This window comes from Schistocerca piceifrons, chromosome 10 (assembly GCF_021461385.2).
Source record: "Schistocerca piceifrons isolate TAMUIC-IGC-003096 chromosome 10, iqSchPice1.1, whole genome shotgun sequence".
NCBI classification, from domain to species: domain Eukaryota; kingdom Metazoa; phylum Arthropoda; class Insecta; order Orthoptera; family Acrididae; genus Schistocerca; species Schistocerca piceifrons.
In genome coordinates, this window is record NC_060147.1 from 113,408,564 (window position 1) to 113,431,315 (window position 22,752).

At 38.7% G+C, this 22,752-nt stretch overlaps 1 protein-coding gene across 1 annotated transcript in view; it reads right to left on the minus strand.

Moving 5' to 3' along the window:
* LOC124718637 (pre-mRNA-processing factor 40 homolog B) overlaps positions 1 to 22,752 on the minus strand; it is a 190,435-nt gene that overhangs the window by 21,178 nt on the left and 146,505 nt on the right. Inside the window, exons 14-15 of the mRNA XM_047244261.1 lie at positions 17,105 to 17,215; positions 11,778 to 11,951 (exon numbers count right to left, since the gene is read on the minus strand). Of these exons, the coding sequence (XP_047100217.1) occupies positions 11,778 to 11,951; positions 17,105 to 17,215 (285 nt within the window). The remainder of the gene's footprint in view (positions 1 to 11,777; positions 11,952 to 17,104; positions 17,216 to 22,752) is intronic.

The window sequence follows — 22,752 nt, forward strand, 5'->3', positions numbered from 1 at the left end:
CTGTTCAAACTGTATGTGTTCTTTGAATATGAAGTTGCGGGCACTTTGTCACATTATGACCTAGACACACATTTTTAGTCATACCTTAAAAGTCACCACTTTAGCAAAACTAGCAATGCCTCAAGAAATATCACATATGAAAGAAACACCAGCAACAAAGTGTTAATGTCAAAGAAGTGCATCACAGATTTATTGCAAAATACCTCTGTCCAATTACACCAATTTAAAACTGCATCAAGACTGTAACATTTTGTAGTTTGCACAATGAAATTAAGCATGCTACAAACATTGAACAAATGTTAGTGAAAAGAGCAGCAGATAGCTATCACTACAATACCACTTCATTGGTAGTCTGCTAATTTTATTCACCCTTTATTACCACATGGGACAGTGCACTGATAACTCTGATTTGCAAGTATTCAATAGTGAACTGCAAAAAGTTAGAAGCAATGAGAGTTCCTAGTCACACTTTGTTTGAACACGCTAAGTCAGGTCTTATCGGCTGCATCTGCATTCTGCGATACTGTTATAGTCTTAAGGTGAAAAAACTACAAATATCATTACCATGCAGTATGCATAATTCAAAATTAAAGCACATTATCTAAATTAACCCATCCAACTTTACTTCGTTGAATATGGAATATCAACTGCATAAAAATCATTCTAAGACAACTTTTTACAATGTCAAGAACAAACGAGATTCTATGATCTTTAATGCCAGGGGCAATGCTACAATGAGGAAAATGCCTTGTGACTAGAAGATGTAATTTGATATGGGTGGCTGCCTGTTTGATCATTTCTCCATTTGTATCCAGCAGCTTCCACACTGAGTACCCAACAACTACTGTAAAATAAATATCTTTCACTGCTTACCATTTTGAAAGGTGAATTACTTTTAACGAGTATGTGCACATTTTAATACGCAAATCGCATGTTACAACCCACTTGTGTTCTTTTTATGAAAATACACAGAAATTGTGTGCGCACATTTTTGGAAAGGACACCTAAGGCAACAAAACAATATACGAAAGAAAGAGCAGTACAATTTCTCACTTGTAATTCTTCTTGAAACTGACACATGGCCCAAACAGCCACAAGTTGTAACATAGATCAGTATTTAATCTAATAATTTAGTGTGAATTATTCTCCTTTCAAGCATTTTTATAATTTTTTGTAACATGTCAGGTCTGAATAGAGAACTTTCTATTTTCTGATCTGTAAAAATGTTTTACTCGAGATGTACAATTTCCTAAAAAAGAAGTAATTTCATTTTGCATTCATAAGTAGTCATCTGGAAAGCCTGAGATTTAATGTCACAAGTCCTCACTCCAGGTTACCGAGCGAAGAGGTGCAGTGGTTAGCACACTGGACTCGCATTCGGGAGGACGATGGTTCAATCCCACATTCGGCCATCCTGATTTAGGTTTTCCGTGATTTCCCTAAATCGCTTCAGGCAAATGCCGGGATGGTTCCTTTGGAAGGGCACAGCTGGCTTCCTTCCCCATCCTTACCTAATCTGATGAGACTGATGACCTCGCAGGTTGGTCTCTTCCCCCAAATCAACCCAACTCACTGCAGTTGGTTGATTAAGTTTCAAGTAAACTGTACTTTTTACTGTAGGTAATTCATTCTATAGAGAGGACTATATTGATGATTTTCTCACCCCCCCCCCCCCCCCCCCCGCCTTTTGCCAATCTAATCATACCTTTTATACTGTATGTAGTGTAACAAGCTTTGTTGAAATTTGGCCTAAAGGTTTTGCTTTAAACCTACTCAAATTTCTTGCTGGAAGCATCTATCTTATAATAAGATGAGGGGAAGAAAGGGGGACGGGGACATGTGTTTGAAAACCATGGTAATTGAGACTTCCCATTTGGTTTTCAGGCACACCAAGTGTCATAAATTTACATTTATGAGTAGTCTTGGATGTCTGAAGAACCAAAAGTTTCAGCTATCTTGTGAAACAGTTACAATAGGATTGTAACATAACTGTTTCCTTCAAAATCATTACTTTTAAATCTCTATTTCACAAAAACCTATTTGTACATCCATTATAAACTTACTTCAATTATTTTAAATGTTAAGTAATGACTAGATCAAACACAGATTTCTCTGTTGATAAAGGAGACTTTTCTTATTGCTTCACTAAAATTAAAGCAGTAGATTGTAGTTTTATCCCAATTCCCTTTTTGGTTTGGTTTCGGACGGTCATACATGGATTCCCCAAAAATATTTGGAGCAGTAATGTATTCAGAAGTGGCAGTTCAAAATTTTTCTGAAGAATGTGCACTTAAAGCCAAGACAAAACTTGTGCCTCAAATGAAGTGTACCTAAAAAGTAAATTTATACACTCTATTAGCATCCTCTCTAGATACTGAATTATGGCAAAATGAACTACTTTCATTCACTGCTGTTAATTGAACTGATGCATAAGAACACAAACTTAAGTGCACCAACATTTGAGAAGCATAAAAAGTAGTTAATGCCTTTGATCAAAAAACTTAGTGCAAAAATGTTGTACTAACCTGCATTGCAGTTACAGGGCAAAAACTGCCGCTTGTGATTATTATATCAATGCAAAAAAAATTATATGACATTATGTGGGAGTGAACAAAACTTTAACATCCACCAGCAAAGTGCAAATAAATGTGTGCAAGGCCAGCAATGTAAAATTTAAGTTACATACAGTTTAATACTGAAAGGAAACACAAAGAGCCTCACCCTAATTTTAGACATGACACAAGTAGAATGGAAACTGATAAACTATATGCAATCTATAAATCCCACATACTCCAATCAAATGAGGTGTACAAAAAAAGGTTGGATAAACAAATATCTGGTTAGCATCTATTAATTCCATGTGCCTTCATTTCTGCATCTGCTATTGATGAAAATTTCAATTCAATATTTCAGTCAAACAAAATGAAATGTAACAGAAGAAGGAAGATTGTCAGCAGCACAAACCTTGAAATCTATCTTTACAGGTAATGGACATTTGCAAGCTCTAAACACCCTGAGTGTTTTTGCAGTGACCTACTGGCAAGTAATTCAGTAGTGCACACTGTTACCAAAACATTTGCTCTCATAAAGTTATCAGAAAATAAAAACACAACATATGATTTCAGTAAGAAATGTAAAGAGTTGGACAAACAAATGGAAAATAATTAAGATGTATACTATTTAGAAAGATTCAATACTAGTACTTGATTTCTGATTTTACAATTTAGATACTTTATTTCCAAAATGTAAACTTTACAGAGACACGTGTATATATTTACAAAAGTTCATTCTGAGTAGGCACTAAAATATTTACAAAGGAAATTTTGTGTTTAACAGTATCACATAATACATTAATTATTTCTGGACACTACTTTATCTGTACAAGGTACCCCAAACACACGGACTGGCACTTTATTGAAACGTCTCCATTGTGTGCAAAAGACATGTTTCTACCAATTCATTCCCAGTAAGCAGCAGATGAACATATTCCTTAATGAAAAGGTTCTGAGTACTGACCAATCAAGACTTTTCAGTGATATCGGGTTTTTTCCTATAAAATTCACAATGTACATAAAAAAAATTCATAGTCACTTCTCACCAAAGTAAACATTTAAGTTAAAAGGCATTATTTACAATAAAATTTCTAATACATACCAGAATAGTGCATTTTATTAACTACACAAAATTGCGACTTAGTTGAAATTGCACCGATATTTTCAATTCCTCCCGGCACGTGCGCACTCACTCTCTCACGGGCGCACACACACTCTCTCTCTCTCTCTCTCTCTCTCTCTCACACACACACACACTCACACACACACACACACACACACACACACCTTTCATTTTTCCAACAAACATGGCTTTGTCAACTATCTGAGTTGTGTAGAGTTTATGCTGCAAATATATTATTGTGTTAAAAGTTGTGAAAATGTTGGACAGCAGAATAAATCTGATTTCTACAAAGTACAAAACAAATAGCATCTAGGAATGGTTTACACACAGCAAACAAAAAATGTGACAAGCCATTTTGCAAATGTTTACATTTTGCATAAATCGTAGAGTTAATACAGTGAAACATAATTCAATTCCCCTAGTATAGTTAGAGATTTACATGATTTACCAGGAAGATTTATTTTCAGTTGCAGCTGTAGAATAATGGCAGACAATACAAGAGAAAAATAGTTTAGCTAAAATTGATATGTCCAGTTCTCACGGCCCTGTTATCTACAGAAAATCTGTCTTTTCAAGTAGCACTAAAGCCATTACAATTTTATCATGCCCACATGGAAGACAGTCTAATAATTTATAATCTGTAGATCCAACTGTACAAGTCACACCAGCAAAGCTAATAACTGCAGTCAATCATTCCTCTCTTGGTGGAACTAATCTCTGATGAGACAATAATTATACTGAGAAACTAATATCACAGAAGAAATCTGTCCATTTGAATTACAAGCACAAAGAAACTTGAAAGAAAACAAGGTGAACAATTTCAAACTAAAGGAGATGAAAACAAATAATAAAATTTCCCTCAGCTTTGTTTATTTGTGTAAAAATATTATTTGTGATTGATTTCGAAGCTATCAGCTTTCATCATTGGGCACCTTTTCTCAACTAAATTTAGCATCATGCTCCCACAAAGTGCCAGACAATTAAGCATACTTTCTTCACAATCAATCGTAAATAATACTTCTACATCAATAAACAAAGCTGAAGGGTAAGAACTAATTTTTACCTATCACTAGGAGTTATGTTTTCTACATCCTCCACTGCTTCTATACCAATACACAAAGCTGAAGGGATAGTAACTAATTTTTACCTATCACAAGGAGCTAAGTTTTCAACATCCTCCATTGCCATGAGATGAAGAAAAATCAAAGTAACAAAAGCGCTGAAGGACAAGAAATATGAGAATTTTTTTTTAATTTAGGACAATTTCCAATTTAGAGCAGTATTACGAATAATTTGTTACAAAAACTGGCTGATTTTAAACCACAGGTGCATATATGAAGCACGGGAGTTATATCTCACGGTATTGTACGTTGCTTATTTGCTAGTTCATGTTTTTGTAGTTCGAGGTGGGGAGCGGTGGGTAGGAAAGTGTGTTACACGAAACTATGAAACATACCTTCCAGTTAACTATGAACTTACCTAACCAAACAAACTTTTCAGCCCAGGATATCAAATGTATAATTGGGTGCTCTAGACATGCTTACTAGCGGTAAATTGTGCACTGTTAACCGAATACAGTCAACCCAAAAAGTTATCACTGCAGCCTCTGTGTAGTACATCAACAAATGGTATACTGGTAGTTGTTCGCACAACTTGGAACCAAAAAAAGTTATTTCGAATAAACCACGGACAAATATAGTTAGATACGAGGCACTTTTAGATGAACTGAAGTTCAGGAGAGCTTTGGGGAAGAGTGTCACAGTAAAAATGAATTTTTTACCAGAACTGCATTTTAAGAAATCTAAAATGCAAGAAATTTTTTAAATGCAAGACCTGTTTATTCATACTTGTCACAAAACAATAAAGTCATTATTGGCAGGGACAACAGAAAGAAAATACAGAATGTGGGGGTATCAGGAAGTGTCAATACTGACTCAGACTGCTATCTGTCACTTAACAAAGTGCATTTCACTCCATTGTGCAGAAATAAAAATGGCTATACTCAAAAGTTCTGACACTCAATCCACCCCATTCATAAGATAACACTGAAGATAAAAAAGATTGATCTCATCTACGGAAGGCTACGACAGATATGGTGAGAACAACATGCAACAAGATGATTGAAGAGAGAAGGCAAGCACAGCTCAAATGGAAAGATACCATCATTATGAGCACCAAAATGGATTTACCAACCTATCAAATTAGAGGTAACTCGCTGTTCAGCCCAAACACGTACCCTCCAGGGACCAAATGGGGAACAATCAGAGCCACACATCAGCACTAGCAGAATATTTAAATAAACTCCAACTCAAAGGAATCTACAGAGAAACTGCACTTTGAATCTGTAATGAACCCAGACAGTCTGCCACAGACTAAGAGGAGAGACACACTATCGTTTCAAACTCTAATCCAACATAGCAGAAGAGAAGGGCAGAATCATTGCAGAGCTGTGGAAACAGGCAGATGAGGGGTCAATCCAAGGAATTTTATAACCAAATAGGGCTAGTCGATAAGACATTGAACCTTGTGGAAGCTACATTTATCAATATGATCCGTAAAATATAATTCAGAGAGCTATCAGGGAAATTCTAGATCAGAACTGACAATAGATGAAAAGACTATCTATACCCAATTTTCTTTACATGCCTGCTGAAGAAAGTTATTCACGAATGAATGAAGAACCTACAGTGAAGAACACACTAGACTGAGAATTGATTACAAAAAGTTAACACTCATCTGACAATTTTGCAGATATCACACGTTTTAATGCCCAGTGTAGAGCAAACTCTTCTTCAATGACTTAGCAGTTGAAATGACGACTGCCAGCAACAAGTACCAGAGATGCACCTGGTGCCATCCAATCAATACAGAAGACTAACACTTGCAAATACCTTAGAGAATGGACAATCCCAAAAATAATAATGATTTGGCCATGAACAACAGGTGCACTGAACTGGGGACAGCCTACCACCTCTGTAAGAACATTTGCAGATACAAATCCTTTCCATAATGTCATCGTGAGACTTTCAATACCGTTTAACTTAGAACGAATGAACACAGTAGGAAAATGACAACTTAGGAAACTAGGATAGAAAGAGTCTGAGAAAAATCATAAGGTCTGTTAAAGAACATTGTGCATACAGAATCAGACAAAAGGAACTCTTGCACCATAGTAATAATTGCACATGGCTCAAAAATCAATTACAATCTTTCAACTGGACACCAATTCAATGTAATCCTACCAGAAATGGAGCTACATTCAGTGTGGAATCTGAATCACATGTTATTCCTGATAAAGCTTCACATTACTGCGAGATGAATGACCAGTATTCGACCCTGCAAACTTTCAGTTTTCAGTCACACACTTTGTCAACATAACCTGTGTCAAGAGAAGGCTAATCTAAGTGGTTGTGCGGTCCAGATGGACAACAGGAGACTCATGATAAGGATCTTCAGCACTGTTTCCAGAGGGAAAGCAACCATCACAAAATGAATGAGACTAGTTACGAAAGGCCTTGAAACTGACCTAAATGACATTCACAATGGGGATCAGTATGCAACAGTTATCAGAAGGCCTCTCCAGTCACTGACATCAGTAAAAATGTAACTGTGAAAATGAATACAGTTCATTTGGAAATATAAAAAAAAGGTATAGCACCAGGACAAGAGAGAGTAGTGTGTTAAGAGGAAAGTTTGACAGAATTATGAACTCTGCAGTCCAATGTAGGTCTGAATGGAATGGTACAAACATCGAACTTTTGTTCAATATTTCTTCCTCATGAGTAATTATAATAAAATGTTGGATTCCTACACTAAGCATTTAAAATCCTGACAGTAACTAAAGGGCTTGACTTAAGAGTTCAGGAAACAAAATATAAAGGGTATCTTTACAGGTTTTCATGGTGACTTCTGTGATAACATCTCTCACTACAGTTCTGAGGAAGTCTGTAGCTTTTGACAGCTGCCACCACCAACCACAAAGGAATGAAAAGCAAGTACTCACATTTCTATGATGTCCTTACAGAGTGGCAAAAGAATATCGTGAGCTCCATCCAAAGACGCCAAATGATCACATATATATATATATAGAAGTCACCATAATAAGAATGAAACAACAGTGCAATTCCCAATCAGGTCAATAACTAGAGTAGTGTTTATTGCTCTTTGGTACTACCCCTACACATACAACACTGGTAAGAAATGAATATTTATCATTTAAAGGGGGAAGTATATGGGACAAGAATTGTGGCACCCACTATATTGCACTGTAATCTCCATCTTCATATGTGTATTCTAGCTCTCTCATGGCAAGATAGTTAAATCAGAATTCTTTGAATGCTTGTATATTCACTAAAAGCTTACAGAATACCAATGAGAGCATTTTATTAGCAGTTCTCTGAATCCAGACACAAGATAAATGAATGTATTATAGTAAGTAAATAACTGAAATTGTCTTCACGTCAAAAAAAATAAGGTCATCACTAATTTCTACTCAAGGATAAAGGTAAAGCTGTCATCTTCCTTAAGTTCATTTCCACAGTGTTGGAGGCAGTATGCCATTGCCTTCCTCAGATATTGAACTGACTTATCCAACCAGTTATAGCCCAACATAACTAAACCATTGTATGTCTAGGCACTTCTCACACCAACAAACATTGCAATAGGTGAAAGAGGTGATAAGTGACAAACAGAAACCTCAGGACTGACTGGGGATGAAACCTGAGACCTATAGATTTGCAGTCTGGTATTCTTCCACTGGGTCACTAACATGAAACTAAATAGATGTTTACACAACTTTAAAAATGTATGTGGAGAAACACTTAACAAATTATGGCAGAAATTAATTTGTTGCTGTCAAATTGCTTTCTGTCTCAAAAACTTGTTCACAATCATCATTTTTATTTATTCTTGGTTGGTCAAATAGTGAAAAGTTGTCAGTACTAGCAAAAATCTTACTTTGTGCAGCCCCTGAGCAATCTGGTCTAGTCAAACATCTTCACACTGAACAAGACTCTTGTCATGGAATATCGGTATTTCCTGAGAATAATCTTATTTCCTGTGGACTGAGAAATATAGCTGTGAAGTACATTAATACTTATTTGAATATAATAGAGGGAAACATTCCACATGGGAAAAATATATCTAAAAAAACAAAGATGATGTGACTTACCAAACGAAAGTGCTGGCAGGTCGATAAGACACACAAACATACACACAAAATTCAAGCTTTCGCAACCAACGGTTGCTTCGTCAGGAAAGAGGGAAGGAGAGGGAAAGACGAAAGGATGTAGGTTTTAAGGGAGAGGGTAAGGAGTCATTCCAATCCCGGGAGTAGAAAGACTTACCTTAGGGGGGGAAAAAGGACAGGTATACACTCGCACAAACACACATATCCATCCACACATACATTTGTGTCTGCTTGTGTCTGTGTATGTGCGGATGGATATGTGTGTGTGCGCGAGTGTATACCTGTCCCTTTTTCCCCCTAAGGTAAGTCTTTCTACTCCCGGGATTGGAATGACTCCTTACCCTCTCTCTTAAAACCCACATCCTTTCGTCTTTCCCTCTCCTTCCCTCTTTCCTGACGAAGCAACCGTTGGTTGCAAAAGCTTGAATTTTGTGTGTATGTTTGTGTGTCTATCGACCTGCCAGCACTTTCGTTTGGTAAGTCACATCATCTTTGTTTTTAGATATATTAATACTTATTTGGATTAATACTCATTCGTATGCATTGACAGACTTTTGTAAATAGTGAAAGAGAATATATTACGGATAACTAGTCTCTTATGTGTGTCTGTTGCTCTGTTATGTGTGGCTGTTGTGTTTTTTAAACTTATGAAAAAATGCTACCAACTTATACACCAACCTGTGTACCTAGCAGCACAATGGTTCACACCAGCTGGACTATTCTCACATAGAAACAATGCGAAACAGCCACTGCTGATCAAAACTGGTGCGACCTATGGGCTGAGTACTGATAAGTTGGCAAAGAACATTTTTGAAAAGGGAAATGGAGATCTTTGTCGGTGTTACTAGATTTTCTTCCTACTTCATAATTAGAAATACAACTCACTACACGAGACCAGAAGAGGAGGAGATCACACTTTAATTACTAAGTAAGTAGTCACTGCGAAAAATAAAACAAAGGTCACACAGTACAACAGTTAACAATACAGGAAAGGTGACAGTTGAAGTTGAAAACAGGACAGAGCACAGAAGATGTTTTACAGAAACTGTGTTCATAACTTCAGCTCCTTCCAATACTTAACAAATTAGCACCCATATTATTTCAGCCTCAAAGATGGTGGTTTTTGTCATTACATATGGCAGGAACATAAAATTACAGAAAAATGCAATGGTTGGCCTGTACCAACTTGGGGTACCGTCGATAAGATACAATATAACTGAATAAAATTGCCCCTCGCTTTTGGAACCATTAGTTTCTGTCCCAATTTCAAAAACAGAAAAGGGCTTATCTCTTTATGTGTATGTGTATCAGCAGTACTGGAATTTTGCTACTGGTAAAGCCATTCAGTCTCTCTGTAAATTGGCAGTTTCCTCAAGCGAATTTTTTTTACACGTAGCTCTTTGAGAACTAGAATGTGACTGATGTAATGGCAATACAGGCTTTTAGAATTATGCTTTTTTCTCGTGAGATGTACTACTGGAAAGAAATTAAGATTCAAATACACAATGATGGTCTGAGACACAAGTTTCATCTCAACACCAACATGTTTATACAAAGTGCAAGGATGTGAGCATGTGAATCTATCCGACACAGGTTCTTGATTAGTAAATGTGCTTTTATGTGGAGAAGACACAAAGTTTTGATGACTTACTTTCTGCTTCAATTACATGGCAGAAATGTTTGTCCACCTGCAGTTAATACAAGGATAATTTTTAATGTTTGTCCACCTGCAGTTAATACAAGGATCATTTTTAACTAAGTACATAAATGACTCCTTAGCTATTAGCTCCGTTGCAAGGTATAGCTGAATGGTTGATTTTGTAGTGTTCAATTACTGAGACCTAAGAGTTGTCTTTACAACAAACATTACTTCCCAAATACTTTGACAATTCATTGTAAGATACCATTAAATCAAAACTGACAAATAATTCTCTTGGCAAGAGCACAGTAAAAGCAACGCATTATGGACTATGCGCATTTGTACTAATGTAGTACAGATAGTTTCTATTGACACTCTAACATACTTGACGCCATATATGACATTGTAGATAACTGCAATACATTTTACAATAAATACTTGGCACAAAAATGAACACTACATATTCTATCAAACATGCGACCATCACTACCACACAGAATTAGCTATTACCAATAAGAAATAAAATACAGCATCTGAGAAACTACAGCAGTGACAGAATTCAGCTGTAATTTATAATGATCACAGGAATGAACCATATAAAACACTGTCAAAATACAGCATCGTTTCGGGGAGACTAGTACCTGAGGGTGATAAAAAGACTTCTGGCAACAGTGACAGGTGACTGCAATGAAATGACAATAGGAAGTTAAGCTTTTATGGTGGAACAATAAATTCCTCTGATGAAACACAAAGCAAAATGTAATGAGAACAATAGGTAACGTTCCAAAAGAAGGGACTGTTTGATGTGCACTCTGAATATTGAAATACTGTAACTGACTGAGCACCGTTATAAACTAGCAACTATAGGTTCTTTTTATACTACAGAACATAAACAGTGCTGAACTTTGTACAAAGGCACCTTTCCATTTCTTCTCAGCTTCCAGACACATTCTACAAGATGAAAAAATGCTGCTTTAGTCTCCAATTCTTATATTTCACTCGTTCAGATGCTAAGTACTACCAATGATTCACATATGTAATGAGAAATACAGAGAGTCAATTTGCTCTATCTGCTAACCGCCTGCCGAGGAGAACTGCGGGGCACCGCAGGAAGAGCACCACCCACAAAAGAACCCGGTACCTTACCCGAGAGAGCGACTAAAGCTAAAAGCCTCGATTCCCAAAGTCGCGGAAACACCCAGAGTGAGGACGGCCCAAACCGCCGCCCGTTAGTAACGTGCACACGAGTGGTGCCATAGCCTGAGCTCAACTCACAGAGGCGGACCGGACGCGCTTCTTTCGGCTCTTCTTGTGGTGCGCGCGGCGGGTCGAGGCGCCCGCAGTGTCGGAGCTGCTGCCCGACCGGCTGTGGCCGTGCCTCTGGCGCCGGCTGCCGCGACTTCGGCTGCTCGGGTGCTGGCCCTCCTCTGGGCCCGAATCACTTTGTTGCTGTGGATCAAATGTTATTTGTATTTTCACATTCTGATACAACCCGATACAGTATAAAGCAATAAATTAAAATTTGGGAAAAATTGCAATTAGTGTACCAAAATGTGCATTTAATTAAGACGCAAAGGAATTAAAAACATTAGCTGCCAGTGGGCACTGATTTATATCAATAGGGTAAGATGAAAATTTGTGGCCAGATCGGGATCTGTACACAGGTCTCCTGCTTACTAGGTAGATGCACTGACCACTGTGCCATCTGGACACATTAGTCACCACAACCCCACGGACTACCCTTGCACTCTAGCACACTCTACTTCTTACGGGAATTGACAGGATGCCACGGGCAATGAGGCTAACGAACAGGGGCACTACACCAGTAGTGTGCGGAGTAAGTTGAGAATCTGATTCTGAAGGTGGTGTGCTAGGGTAGACCGTGCAGCTGTGGCGACCATTGTGTCTGGGTGACGTAGTGGTCAGCACATCTGCCTAGTAAGCAGGAGACCTGGGTTCGAGGCCTGGTTCGGCCACAAATTTTAAACTTGCCCCATTGATATAAATCAGTGTCTACTAGCAGCTAATGTCTGTAACACCTTTGTGTTTTGATTCATAGTGGCCAGAGGACCAAAATGGTGTCTGTTCTTTCAGACATGTCAATAAGAACAGACACCACATATGTGCACTTAATTTATTGTTAAGCTATGCAATATCACTGGCTTACATGATACACAATCCTTTTGTAATGTATCAAAGTTACTCTGATAGCATGTGGTAACAGTGGAGAAAAAGTATCTGGAGAAGGGAGTGGGGAGGCTATAATACAGGAAAATAGAAAGAATGACAAAGAAATACATGACTATGCGAGGAAAGCTGACAGTTTTGTGAGAAGGGAGAGCGTATCATGAAAGAAAGGAGAAATGAAGATGTGAGAAAGTGAAATGAAATTTTTGAGAAGTCAGTCAGGTTTCACAAAAATTGTAAAAGATAGAAATGAAGATTTTAAGGAGATAAAACATGAGGAAGCCCGTACAAGAGAAGTCTGAGGGGGAAAAGATTAAAGTGATACGGACTCTGGAAGAGGATGGACAAGATGAGGATGCCTAGGAAGATGCATGAGAGGATGGAAACCAGGAAACCAAGAAAATGCCACAGGACAACGTGCTATAAGGGACTGGAAGATAGCACTCAGAAGAGAGGAGATATACTGGAGAAGATAGGAAGTCTTGTGTTCCAAGCAGACCCTTATTGTGAGGGAAAACTACTCAAGACAATGACAATGACTCTTGTCTCTTCCACAACTGATATTTGTAGTGTATCAAGTATCTTGACTGTACTTGCAAGCAATGAAACTGGCAGTTGGAAAGGTACATAGGGAAAAAATCTCTTCCACAATTCTGTAGACTTTAAGCACACTACCTGACAAAGTGAAGCACTCAGACAACGCAGCCAAATATCAATGTAACTTCATACACATACGCACCATCGCTGAGTATGTAAAGGATCAGAGCTGCAATTCTCTGTGACAGGTAGGAGGGCCACCAGAGTGTGTCAGTGCTGTTTATGTTTAGTATTGTATCCAGGCCTGGTAGGCTATATAAAGGGCTTGAATAGTACCAAATTTTAAGTAAGGACACAGGGATGCCACATACTCATGTGAAACAATGTTATCATTACCAGCACCTGCCAGTCTGAAAGGAGCCTAATTGTGCTTGTCCACTTGGCTGGCTGGCTGGCAGAAATGTGCAATATGCAGGTTTATGATGCATTCAGATGTGGCCTGATGCCTGACTACACAGGAATGTGATGGTGAGCATACTAGATGTCAAGCTTGCAGTCAACTACACCTGACCACCGCAAGCAATGATTACCGCACTGTGCACCGAGCTCATCGTAAGGCTACCACACCTGCACCTGCCATCTAAGAACAAGTAACGGATTCCCTGCAAAATTCTATGTCAACGCACACCATTGCTTGGAGACTTACATCAGCTGGACTAGCTAATTACTGTCTCGTGTGTACACTGCCATCATCACCACAACACAAACGGCTGCATTTGGAGTGGTCCCGTGATCAGGAAGCACGGAGTGCTGATGAAGTGCATCACACTGTGTTCGACAAATTGTGGTTCTGCACCATACCATGGGTACCACCTTCAGTGAGCATGGAGGCAGCCTAGAGAGAGATCCCATTCTTCCGATGTTTTTGAGTGGCATGGTATCAGGAGCCATCAGGTATGACTTCAGGTCATGGCCAGTGGTGATTGAAGGAACGTTAACAGCACAACTGAAATAATATCACCTCTCAACAAGTGATGTTTCATTTTGTTTCCTCCTCCCCTTCTTGGGCTTATGTTTTTTTGTCAGGCAGTGTAATGTAAACTTCATAACACCTGGGAGTTATCTAGTGGACTTCCAATAAATATTCAATACACAGACATTTCAAGTGCTTAACTTTGTAATTATTTTTACTTAACAATAAATGGTAGGAAAACATGAATTTTACATTATGATAGGATAGACAGACAATACTCTAGATAAGAAGAAATAGGCAAATTCTAGAGAAGATAACATTCTGCTGCAGTAATTGTGGCAGTGAGTGAGGTTGCCTGGTCAAAGTAAATGAAAATAAAATGAATATCAAAATGATGGATTTGAGTGAATACCTTTCTCTTTTGTTCTCTATCGCCACTTACAAAGTGCAAGATTCTTTCCTCTAGATTTTTTTGTCTGTTACACTTTTCAGCCACATATAAATCTGGTATGTTTTGTAATGTCACCTACATACTGACCTTTAGGTCACTGCTTCAGTCTTTTCTTCTCTCTTAGAAACCAGCAAAAAACTTAGCCAATTCAACTGCTACTCCACTGCCTGGCTACATGTTTCACCGAGGCACATTTCATTTTCATCACAGGGTTTACTTTGCTTTCACTTTCTTCTCTCTGCCAGACATCCATTTTATTTGTTATTTTATTAATGAACTTGGTAACTGAATATCATTCATTGCCTTATTTATATCTCTATCCAGATTACACTCTGCTCTTTTAGCTTGTGCCCCACTGACTTTTATTGATGTTTCATTCTAAGTACTTCAAACTAACTTCACTGGTACGTCTGTTCCCTGACGGATTTGTTCATTTTCCTGTCTCTCCCTGTAATTCTCAACATGCATCTCTCCATTTCTCACTGAAGAATTGTGGTTGTCAGTCCAGCGACTGATTTGATGCAGCTCTCCATGCTACTCTATCCTGTGCAAGCTGCTTTATTTCCAAGTAACTACTGAACCCTACGTCCTTCTGAATCTGCTTAGTATATTGATCTCCCCTCTACGATTTTTACCCTCCACGCTGCCATCCAATACTAAATTGGCGATCCCTTGATGCCTCAGAACATGTCCTACCAACTGATCCCTTCTTCTATACAAGTTGTGTCAATTTTATTCAGTATCTCCTCATTGGTTACATGATGTACCCATCTAATCTTCAACGTTCTTCTGTAGAATCACATTTCAAAAGCTTCTATTCTCTTCTTGTCTAAACTATTTATTGTCTATGTTTCACATCCATACATAACTACACTCCATACAAATACTTTGAGAAATCACAGGTTTAGGTTGGTTATGGGATTAAAAATTCACTCTCATAGCAATTAGTGAAAACTGATAATATAATTTCTGGCTTCCTGAAAGCACTCCACAACCTTATTATTCTTCTATTTATTTCTTTAGACATCCATCCCTTGTCAAAACTCATTAACTGTTTCTACTTCATTGTTAATTCATACTGTTTTCAGTTCAATACATTGGTTTCACATTATTTTTGTCTTATGTAATTCCTTACCACACCTACCTTCAAACACCCTGATTAATTTCTTCCTTTTAGTGTTCATTTGGGTTTACAGCAAAGGCAAAAAGAACAAGGTGCTCAACAGAATGCTGATGATTCGGATACGTTCCATTAAAAATGATTAGTTGGTGCCACAGCATTAGAGAGATGCTCAACAAACTCTATGGTAGGTGTTACAAGAGAGAGATTGCACATCATGGCAAAGGTTGCTGTTGAAACTCTGAGAGCACATGTTCCCACAAGACTCAGACATCAAACTGCCAGCGATTAGAAAATCAGAGCCCACTAGGAGGTCCACCGACAATCAGTCTACCTTTGCACCATTTGTGAATGGAACAGAAAAGGAGGGAAAATAGTGATACCCAAAATACTTTCCACTACACACCATGACATGGCTTCCAGAGTACAGATGTAGATAATTTTGTTCACTGCTTGCATGTGTTCCATTGTGCTGTATCCACTTTTAAACACAGCTTATCCCTTGCTTTATTAAAATCCAAGAATTTCTCTATGTGATTAGTGATAATTTTAATAAATGTCTCTTACACTAAAGAGAAGATGATAATTTTTTAATGCATTATCTGCTCTTGTGAAAAGATCAGTTAAAGCATTGTTCCAGTTTTGGGAAACTACCTTCAAGTGCTGTCATTTCTTTCTTTATAATCTTTCTTTCATTGTGTCCACCTTTTTTTTCCTTCTTCTTCTCCTCCTCCTTTTTCTTCTTCTTCTTCGTCTTCTTCTTCTCCTCCTCCTCCTCCTCCTCCTCCTCCTCCTCCGTGTTGTCCTCCTCCTATCAGACATCTGTTTTACTTGTTATTTTATTAATGAAACTGGAAATTGAATACCATAGCTTGTACCCCATATACTTTTACTGGTAAAATTCACTCTAAGTACTTCAAATTAGCGTCACTGGTACATTATAACTGTGGCACCTAGCTTGAACATTCTACCTCTGTGAAACACAACAACATCGCAGGCATGCTTCTTTGAACAAGAAGACTAATTTTTTTCAAAAAGTAACACATTAATGGTCTAAAAATCAGTCATATTTACATTTTATTTTCTATACCTATGCGAATGCAAGAATATAAGAGCAAAATCAGCAAACTGTCATATACTGGCAACTCCAGAAGGTAGCACTTGCCTTGGTTCAGTCCATATTGACAAATTGAACACACATGAGAAGTAACAAGCGAAAAGTAATCTGTGATAGGGTTACAAGATAAGACTAAATGCTGTGCATATTGACGGACATGTCAAAACTTAAGCTAGAAAGGGAAACATGCTAAAATGGCAACTAATTTAACACTTACACTGTACGTTCGAGACCGTGAATGAGATCGTCTACGGTTCTTCTTTTTCTTAGACTTCTTTGACCTTGAGTGGTGATGGCTACAAGCTTCTTCATTTTCATGTTGATATTCCTGCAAGGCAAATAAATGAGATTGGATACAGTTGCTTGAAGAAAATTACAATGCTGGGACCTCTCCTGTGGAAATACAAGTTTGATTATGGAAAATCAAAGTACAGTAAAGTAAGTTTTATTTAAAGTTTGATTCTTTTTTTTTAAAAAAAAAAGTGTATGCTTCACACCACCAAATTATAAAAAAACTCAGATTTTTAATTACACAACTACACATAAATCGAGGATCCCATCTGGGCTGCATGTGCTGAAGATAGAAATGTGTTAAGCAAGTCAGGTCTCCTACAATCCAATTAAAATGGCTCAGTTATGGGCGGCACACTAACATGGCGGGTCACTTCACAAATGCTGTTAATGTGTAACGTGGAGCAACACTTAAGAGGCCATCGCCAATCCAGAAAATGGTGATCAACAATCTGCGGCAGAACTAAAATCATGACACTTTGTACACAGCGTTTAAGGCTAACCTCTATGAGCAAACTCAAGACAGAAAAATTTCATAATATGTTTGTTTGCGTAGCCATTTTCCGCAGCAAAGTTTCAGTTTCAGCAGTAAAAGGAAATGTAATTTCTCGCTGTCATTGGTTACCTGAAACTATCCTCACACAGGCTACATAGGATGCCACATCGCCAACTGATGAGTAGTCCTGCCTGGCACTTCGTTGCAGATTATAGGCAACACAAGCAAATTTCAAATGAAGAAAGAATGATAGGAAGAAAAATAAGATCAAATAAAAAAGTCAATATGACAACGAAAATGATGTGAATTTAGAAAAATAAAAAGTGTAGCTGCATTTGACAAGATTCAAGCCTTCGACATTGTACACATCACATTAGGTTTACATGCTACCGATTATACTACATCATTACACTGCAAAACGCTGTTTCATTTATGACTCTGGTGTTACAGTTGCAACAATTAATTGACAGCCTTCACGCAGTGACATGTAAAGTACATCTAATGTAAGCCAATCTTTGTGATTATAATGACTGTATAAAATGATGCTGAATCGCGTCCTGTGCGGAAGGATCAAGCAGTTTCTGATTAGTGCTACATCTACATATATACTCCACTAGCCACCGAGCGGTGTGTGGCGGAGTGCACTATTTGCGGCTTGGGGCACACCTGATGTTACGTTTGTTTCTGTTGAAGTCCCCCCATTCAGGACAACATACTGCTCTCTGTCTGCTAGAAAACTTTCTATCCAACCACATATGTCACTGGATAGACCGTAAGTGCGCACTTTTTGGACCAAGCGGCAGTGCGGAACTGAGCCGAACGCCTTTCGATAGTCGAGAAATATGGAATCAACCTGGGAGCCAGTATCTAGAGCCTGTTGTATAGCATGCACAAAGAGGGCCATCTGTGTCTCGCATGATCGCCGTTTCCTAAAATCATGCTGGTTTCTGCAGATGAGCTTCTCAGAGTCTAGAAAGGTCATTATGTCTGAACACAAAATATGTTCCACGATTCTACAACAAATTGATGTCAGTGAAATTGGCAGGTAATTATGTGCATCCAATTTTCTACCCTTTTTATAGATTGCTATGACCTGGGCCTTCTTACAGTCCCATGGAACTTTTCGCTGTTCCAATGATCTCTGATAGATGATGGATAAGAATGGTGCTTTTGTAGCATAGTCAACATAAAATCTTACGCGGCTACCGTCTGGGCCAGATGCGTTCCTGGTGTCTAAGGATCTTAGCTCTTTTACAATCCTAGATACACTAAACACTATGTCGGCCATCCTTGCGTTTGTTCGATAATTGAAATGGGGACTGGTGCTGCAGTCCTCTATCGTAAATGAGTTTTTGAAAGCTAGGTTTAGAATTTCGGGCTTCTGTTTATCATCATCCATTACATTACCCATACTGTTAGCAAAAGAAGGTATTGAATTATTTGTAGCGTTCATAGATTTTACGTATGACCAAAATTTTTTGGGGTTATTTTTAGAATCTGCAGATGAAATATTGCTTTCAAATTCATTAAAAGAATCTCTCATTGACCTTTTAACAGCTGCTTTCATTTCACATAATTTCTGTTTGTCAGCAGAACAGTGACTATGTTTAAAACGACTGTGCAAAATTCTCTGCTTTCTCAGCAACTTCCTAATATGTTTGTTGAACTAAGGTGGATCCTTTCCCTCCCCTATATTTCTGCTAGGCACATATTTCTGTAGCATATGGTGGACAATACCTTTAAATTCCAACCAAAGATGCTCAATATCTTTGTGTCCCGTGGTGAATGTTTGGAGCTGACTGAGGATATTCATTAATGACACTTTTATTTCCTTCCCCAAAAAAGAAAACTCTTCACTGCCCCCCCCCCCCCCCCTTCTTTTTTTTTTTGCAAATTCCACTAACACAGAAGCCACAATGACATTATGGTCGCTGATACCTTCTTCTAGATTAACTTCCTTAAAAAGATCAAGTCTGTTTGTCGCCAGGATATCTAACATGTTCTCATCTTAAGTTGGTTTTCTAACCAATTGCTTAAGGTTGTATGTTGAGATCGCTCCTAGAATAACTTCACACGAGTCTTTGCTTCTGCCCCCTGTGACAAACATGTAATTTTCCCAGTCAATGGATGCCAGATTAAAGCCTCCACCTATAACTAATGGATAGTTTGGATATTTATTTCCTATGTACTCAAGACTTTCCCTGAAACATTCTGCGACATTTGTTGCCAATGCTGGTGGTCTATAAAAACATTCTAATACAAAGGTCACTCCTTGTCTGATTGACAGCTTTATCCAGACTATTTCACAGTCCGACCCAGTATTGATCTCAACTGTGTTTAAACAGCATTTAACTGCAATGAACACACCACCTCCCATAGCATCAGTCCTATCCTTCCTAAATATTGTCCAATCAGAGTTCAAAATTTCATTGCTATTGATGCCCGTTTTCAACCAGCTTTCAGTACTTAACACAATATTGGCATTACTATTGTTTATTTCAAAGAGTAACTTGGGGATCTTGCTACAGACACTTCGACAATTTACTAACATGAGATTTAGCATATTTAAATCCTTTGGAATGACCTTTTTATGCAAACTAACAATTTTTACAGTTGGCACACTCACATCAGTGTCATGAACTGGTAATTTTTCAGGCGAACGGTTTGTTTCCTGTGGGGAGGAACCTAATCTAGAAAACCCCCATGTGCACGCCACAAGTACTGTGCTACCCATGTAGCTGCTTTCTGTGTGCAGTGCACCCCTGATCTATCGAGGGGCATCCTACAACCTTCTGTCCCATAGTGTAGCTCGAGGAATCTACAACCATCTTCATCACAGAGTCGACGTAGCCTCTCTTTTAGATTCTTCACTTGACTCCAAACCAGAGGACCCCAGTCCACTCTGGGTACGATACTGCAAATCGTCAGCTTGGCTTCCATTCGTCGAGAGATGGAGGCCGCCTTCACCAATTTAGCCAGCCGTAGAAAGGACTCAAGGATTTCCTCGGAACGTAAATGTGTATTTTGTTAGCAGCACTGTGTGTGTGTGTGTGTGTGTGTGTGTGTGTGTGTGCGCGTGCGTGCATGCATGGGTAGGCAACAGCAGACGGTTCGGGAGTGACGATTGGCATTCTGATTGGAGGAACCAGTTACAAAGTGTGAAGAGTCAACTATCAAGTAATTTTAATCTGACTAACCGAAATCTTGCAACTGCTACATCACTACTTAAGTGCCGTCATCATGCTGAACAAATAAATGAAACAAGTAATTTTAGCAAAATTGCCTAGAATATAGTAAACAAAAAATATGAAAATGGAGAGTACCCAGGTAGCAGTAAAAGGAGAAAATGGAATGTTGGCAAATGAGCCACAGACAGTACGTCAGACCTTCATGCGAGGGTTGCCCATAAACTAATGCTCTGCATTTTTTTCCTCAGCCGAAAACAATGCTACGAATGCAAAATGTGACGTATGTTGTTATTTGAAATCTCCTCAGTGAGCGCACCAAGTTTCCGTCACTTTCGACAGATAGCGTAGCTGTAGGACAGACTCAAAATGGCGTCTGCAGATTATGTACGTCACAAGCAACGTACCATCATTGAATTTCTCACTGCAGAGAACGAAACTGCAGGGAGTATTCACAAATGATTGTGCAAAGTTTATGGAGCATCTGCTGTCGACAGAAGTTCAGTTAGTAGCTGGGCACGGAGATCATCAGAAGGCACTTCAGCGGAGCTCCGCAATTTGCAGTGGTCAGGGAGACCATACACGGCTGACACACCTGACATGTTGCTGTGAGCTGATGTTGTCATTCGCGAGGGCAGGCGCATTACGACTCGGCAGTTGGAGCTGCATCTGTCAATCAGCAAAGAAAGTGTGGATGCAATTATCCACTCTCTTGGATATTCAAAAGAGTGTGCAAGATGGGTCCCGCGGTGTCTAATGGTGGTTCACAAATCACCCAGAAAAAACATTTGTCTTGATTTGTTGCAACGTTTTGAAGCAGAGGTGGCGTCCTTGTCCCAGATTGTAACAGTTGATGAAACCTGGGCACAGTTGATGGAATGGCCCCATTCCCGCTCCCCAGATAAGAAAAAACTCTAAGCAACTACTTACACCGATGAGGTCATGGTCTCCTTGTTTTGGGACTGTGAAGGTATGATTCTCAATGACAGGATGCCAAGAGGTGGTACCATTAATTCAGAAGCATGTGTCAGCACATTAACAAAACTCAAGATGCGTTCCGGTGACTTTGGCGCCACAGAAATCCAGGAGAAGTTTTACTGAAACATGATAACACTTGGCCCGACACAAGTCTGATGACTGCTGAACACATCCCAAAACAGGGGTGGGCAGTGTTACCCCATCCACCCTACAGCCCTGACCTAGGCCCCTCTGACTTCCACTTGTTTGGGCCATTAAACGATGCCTTTTGTGGAAGACATTTTGAGGACGATGAGGAGATGATTCAACACAGTGAAGCACTGGCTCCACCACCAGAGCAAGGATTGTTACCGACAGGGCATAAACGCCCTTGTTTCGCGTTGGAGGAAGGCCATAGAACGGGATGGAGATTACGTGGAAAAATAGGGCATGTAGATAAAACACCATTCTTTCGTGTGTGTAATTCTCATTATGTTCAATAAAGAATTGTTGAAGAAAAAAATGTGGTGCATTACTTTCTGGGCAATCCTCATAGAACATTTCAGTAATGCGCGTGTAGAGAAGAAACTGATGAATGAGCACTACAATTAACAAACTCAGTTACAATGAGTAATCCATTTGTGCTAAGGGGAGTAATAGAATGCGAGGCAATGAAAATAATCTCAAAACTCAAAAACATCTAGTTTCTGGAATGACACACTTACATTACTTAAAGAATGCAGAAATGAATTGGTAAACACACCAACACATTTACCAAACAGTTCAACTGACCAGGGGACCTTTTCTGAAATTTCAACAATTGCAGAGATAAGACCAGTGTATAGAAAGGGAGCAATCATTGACATAAATATTAAGTTGATGCTTAACTTTGTAGCACTTTTGTTCTGCAAGTTGGTATTCTGGTTGCTATGGGTT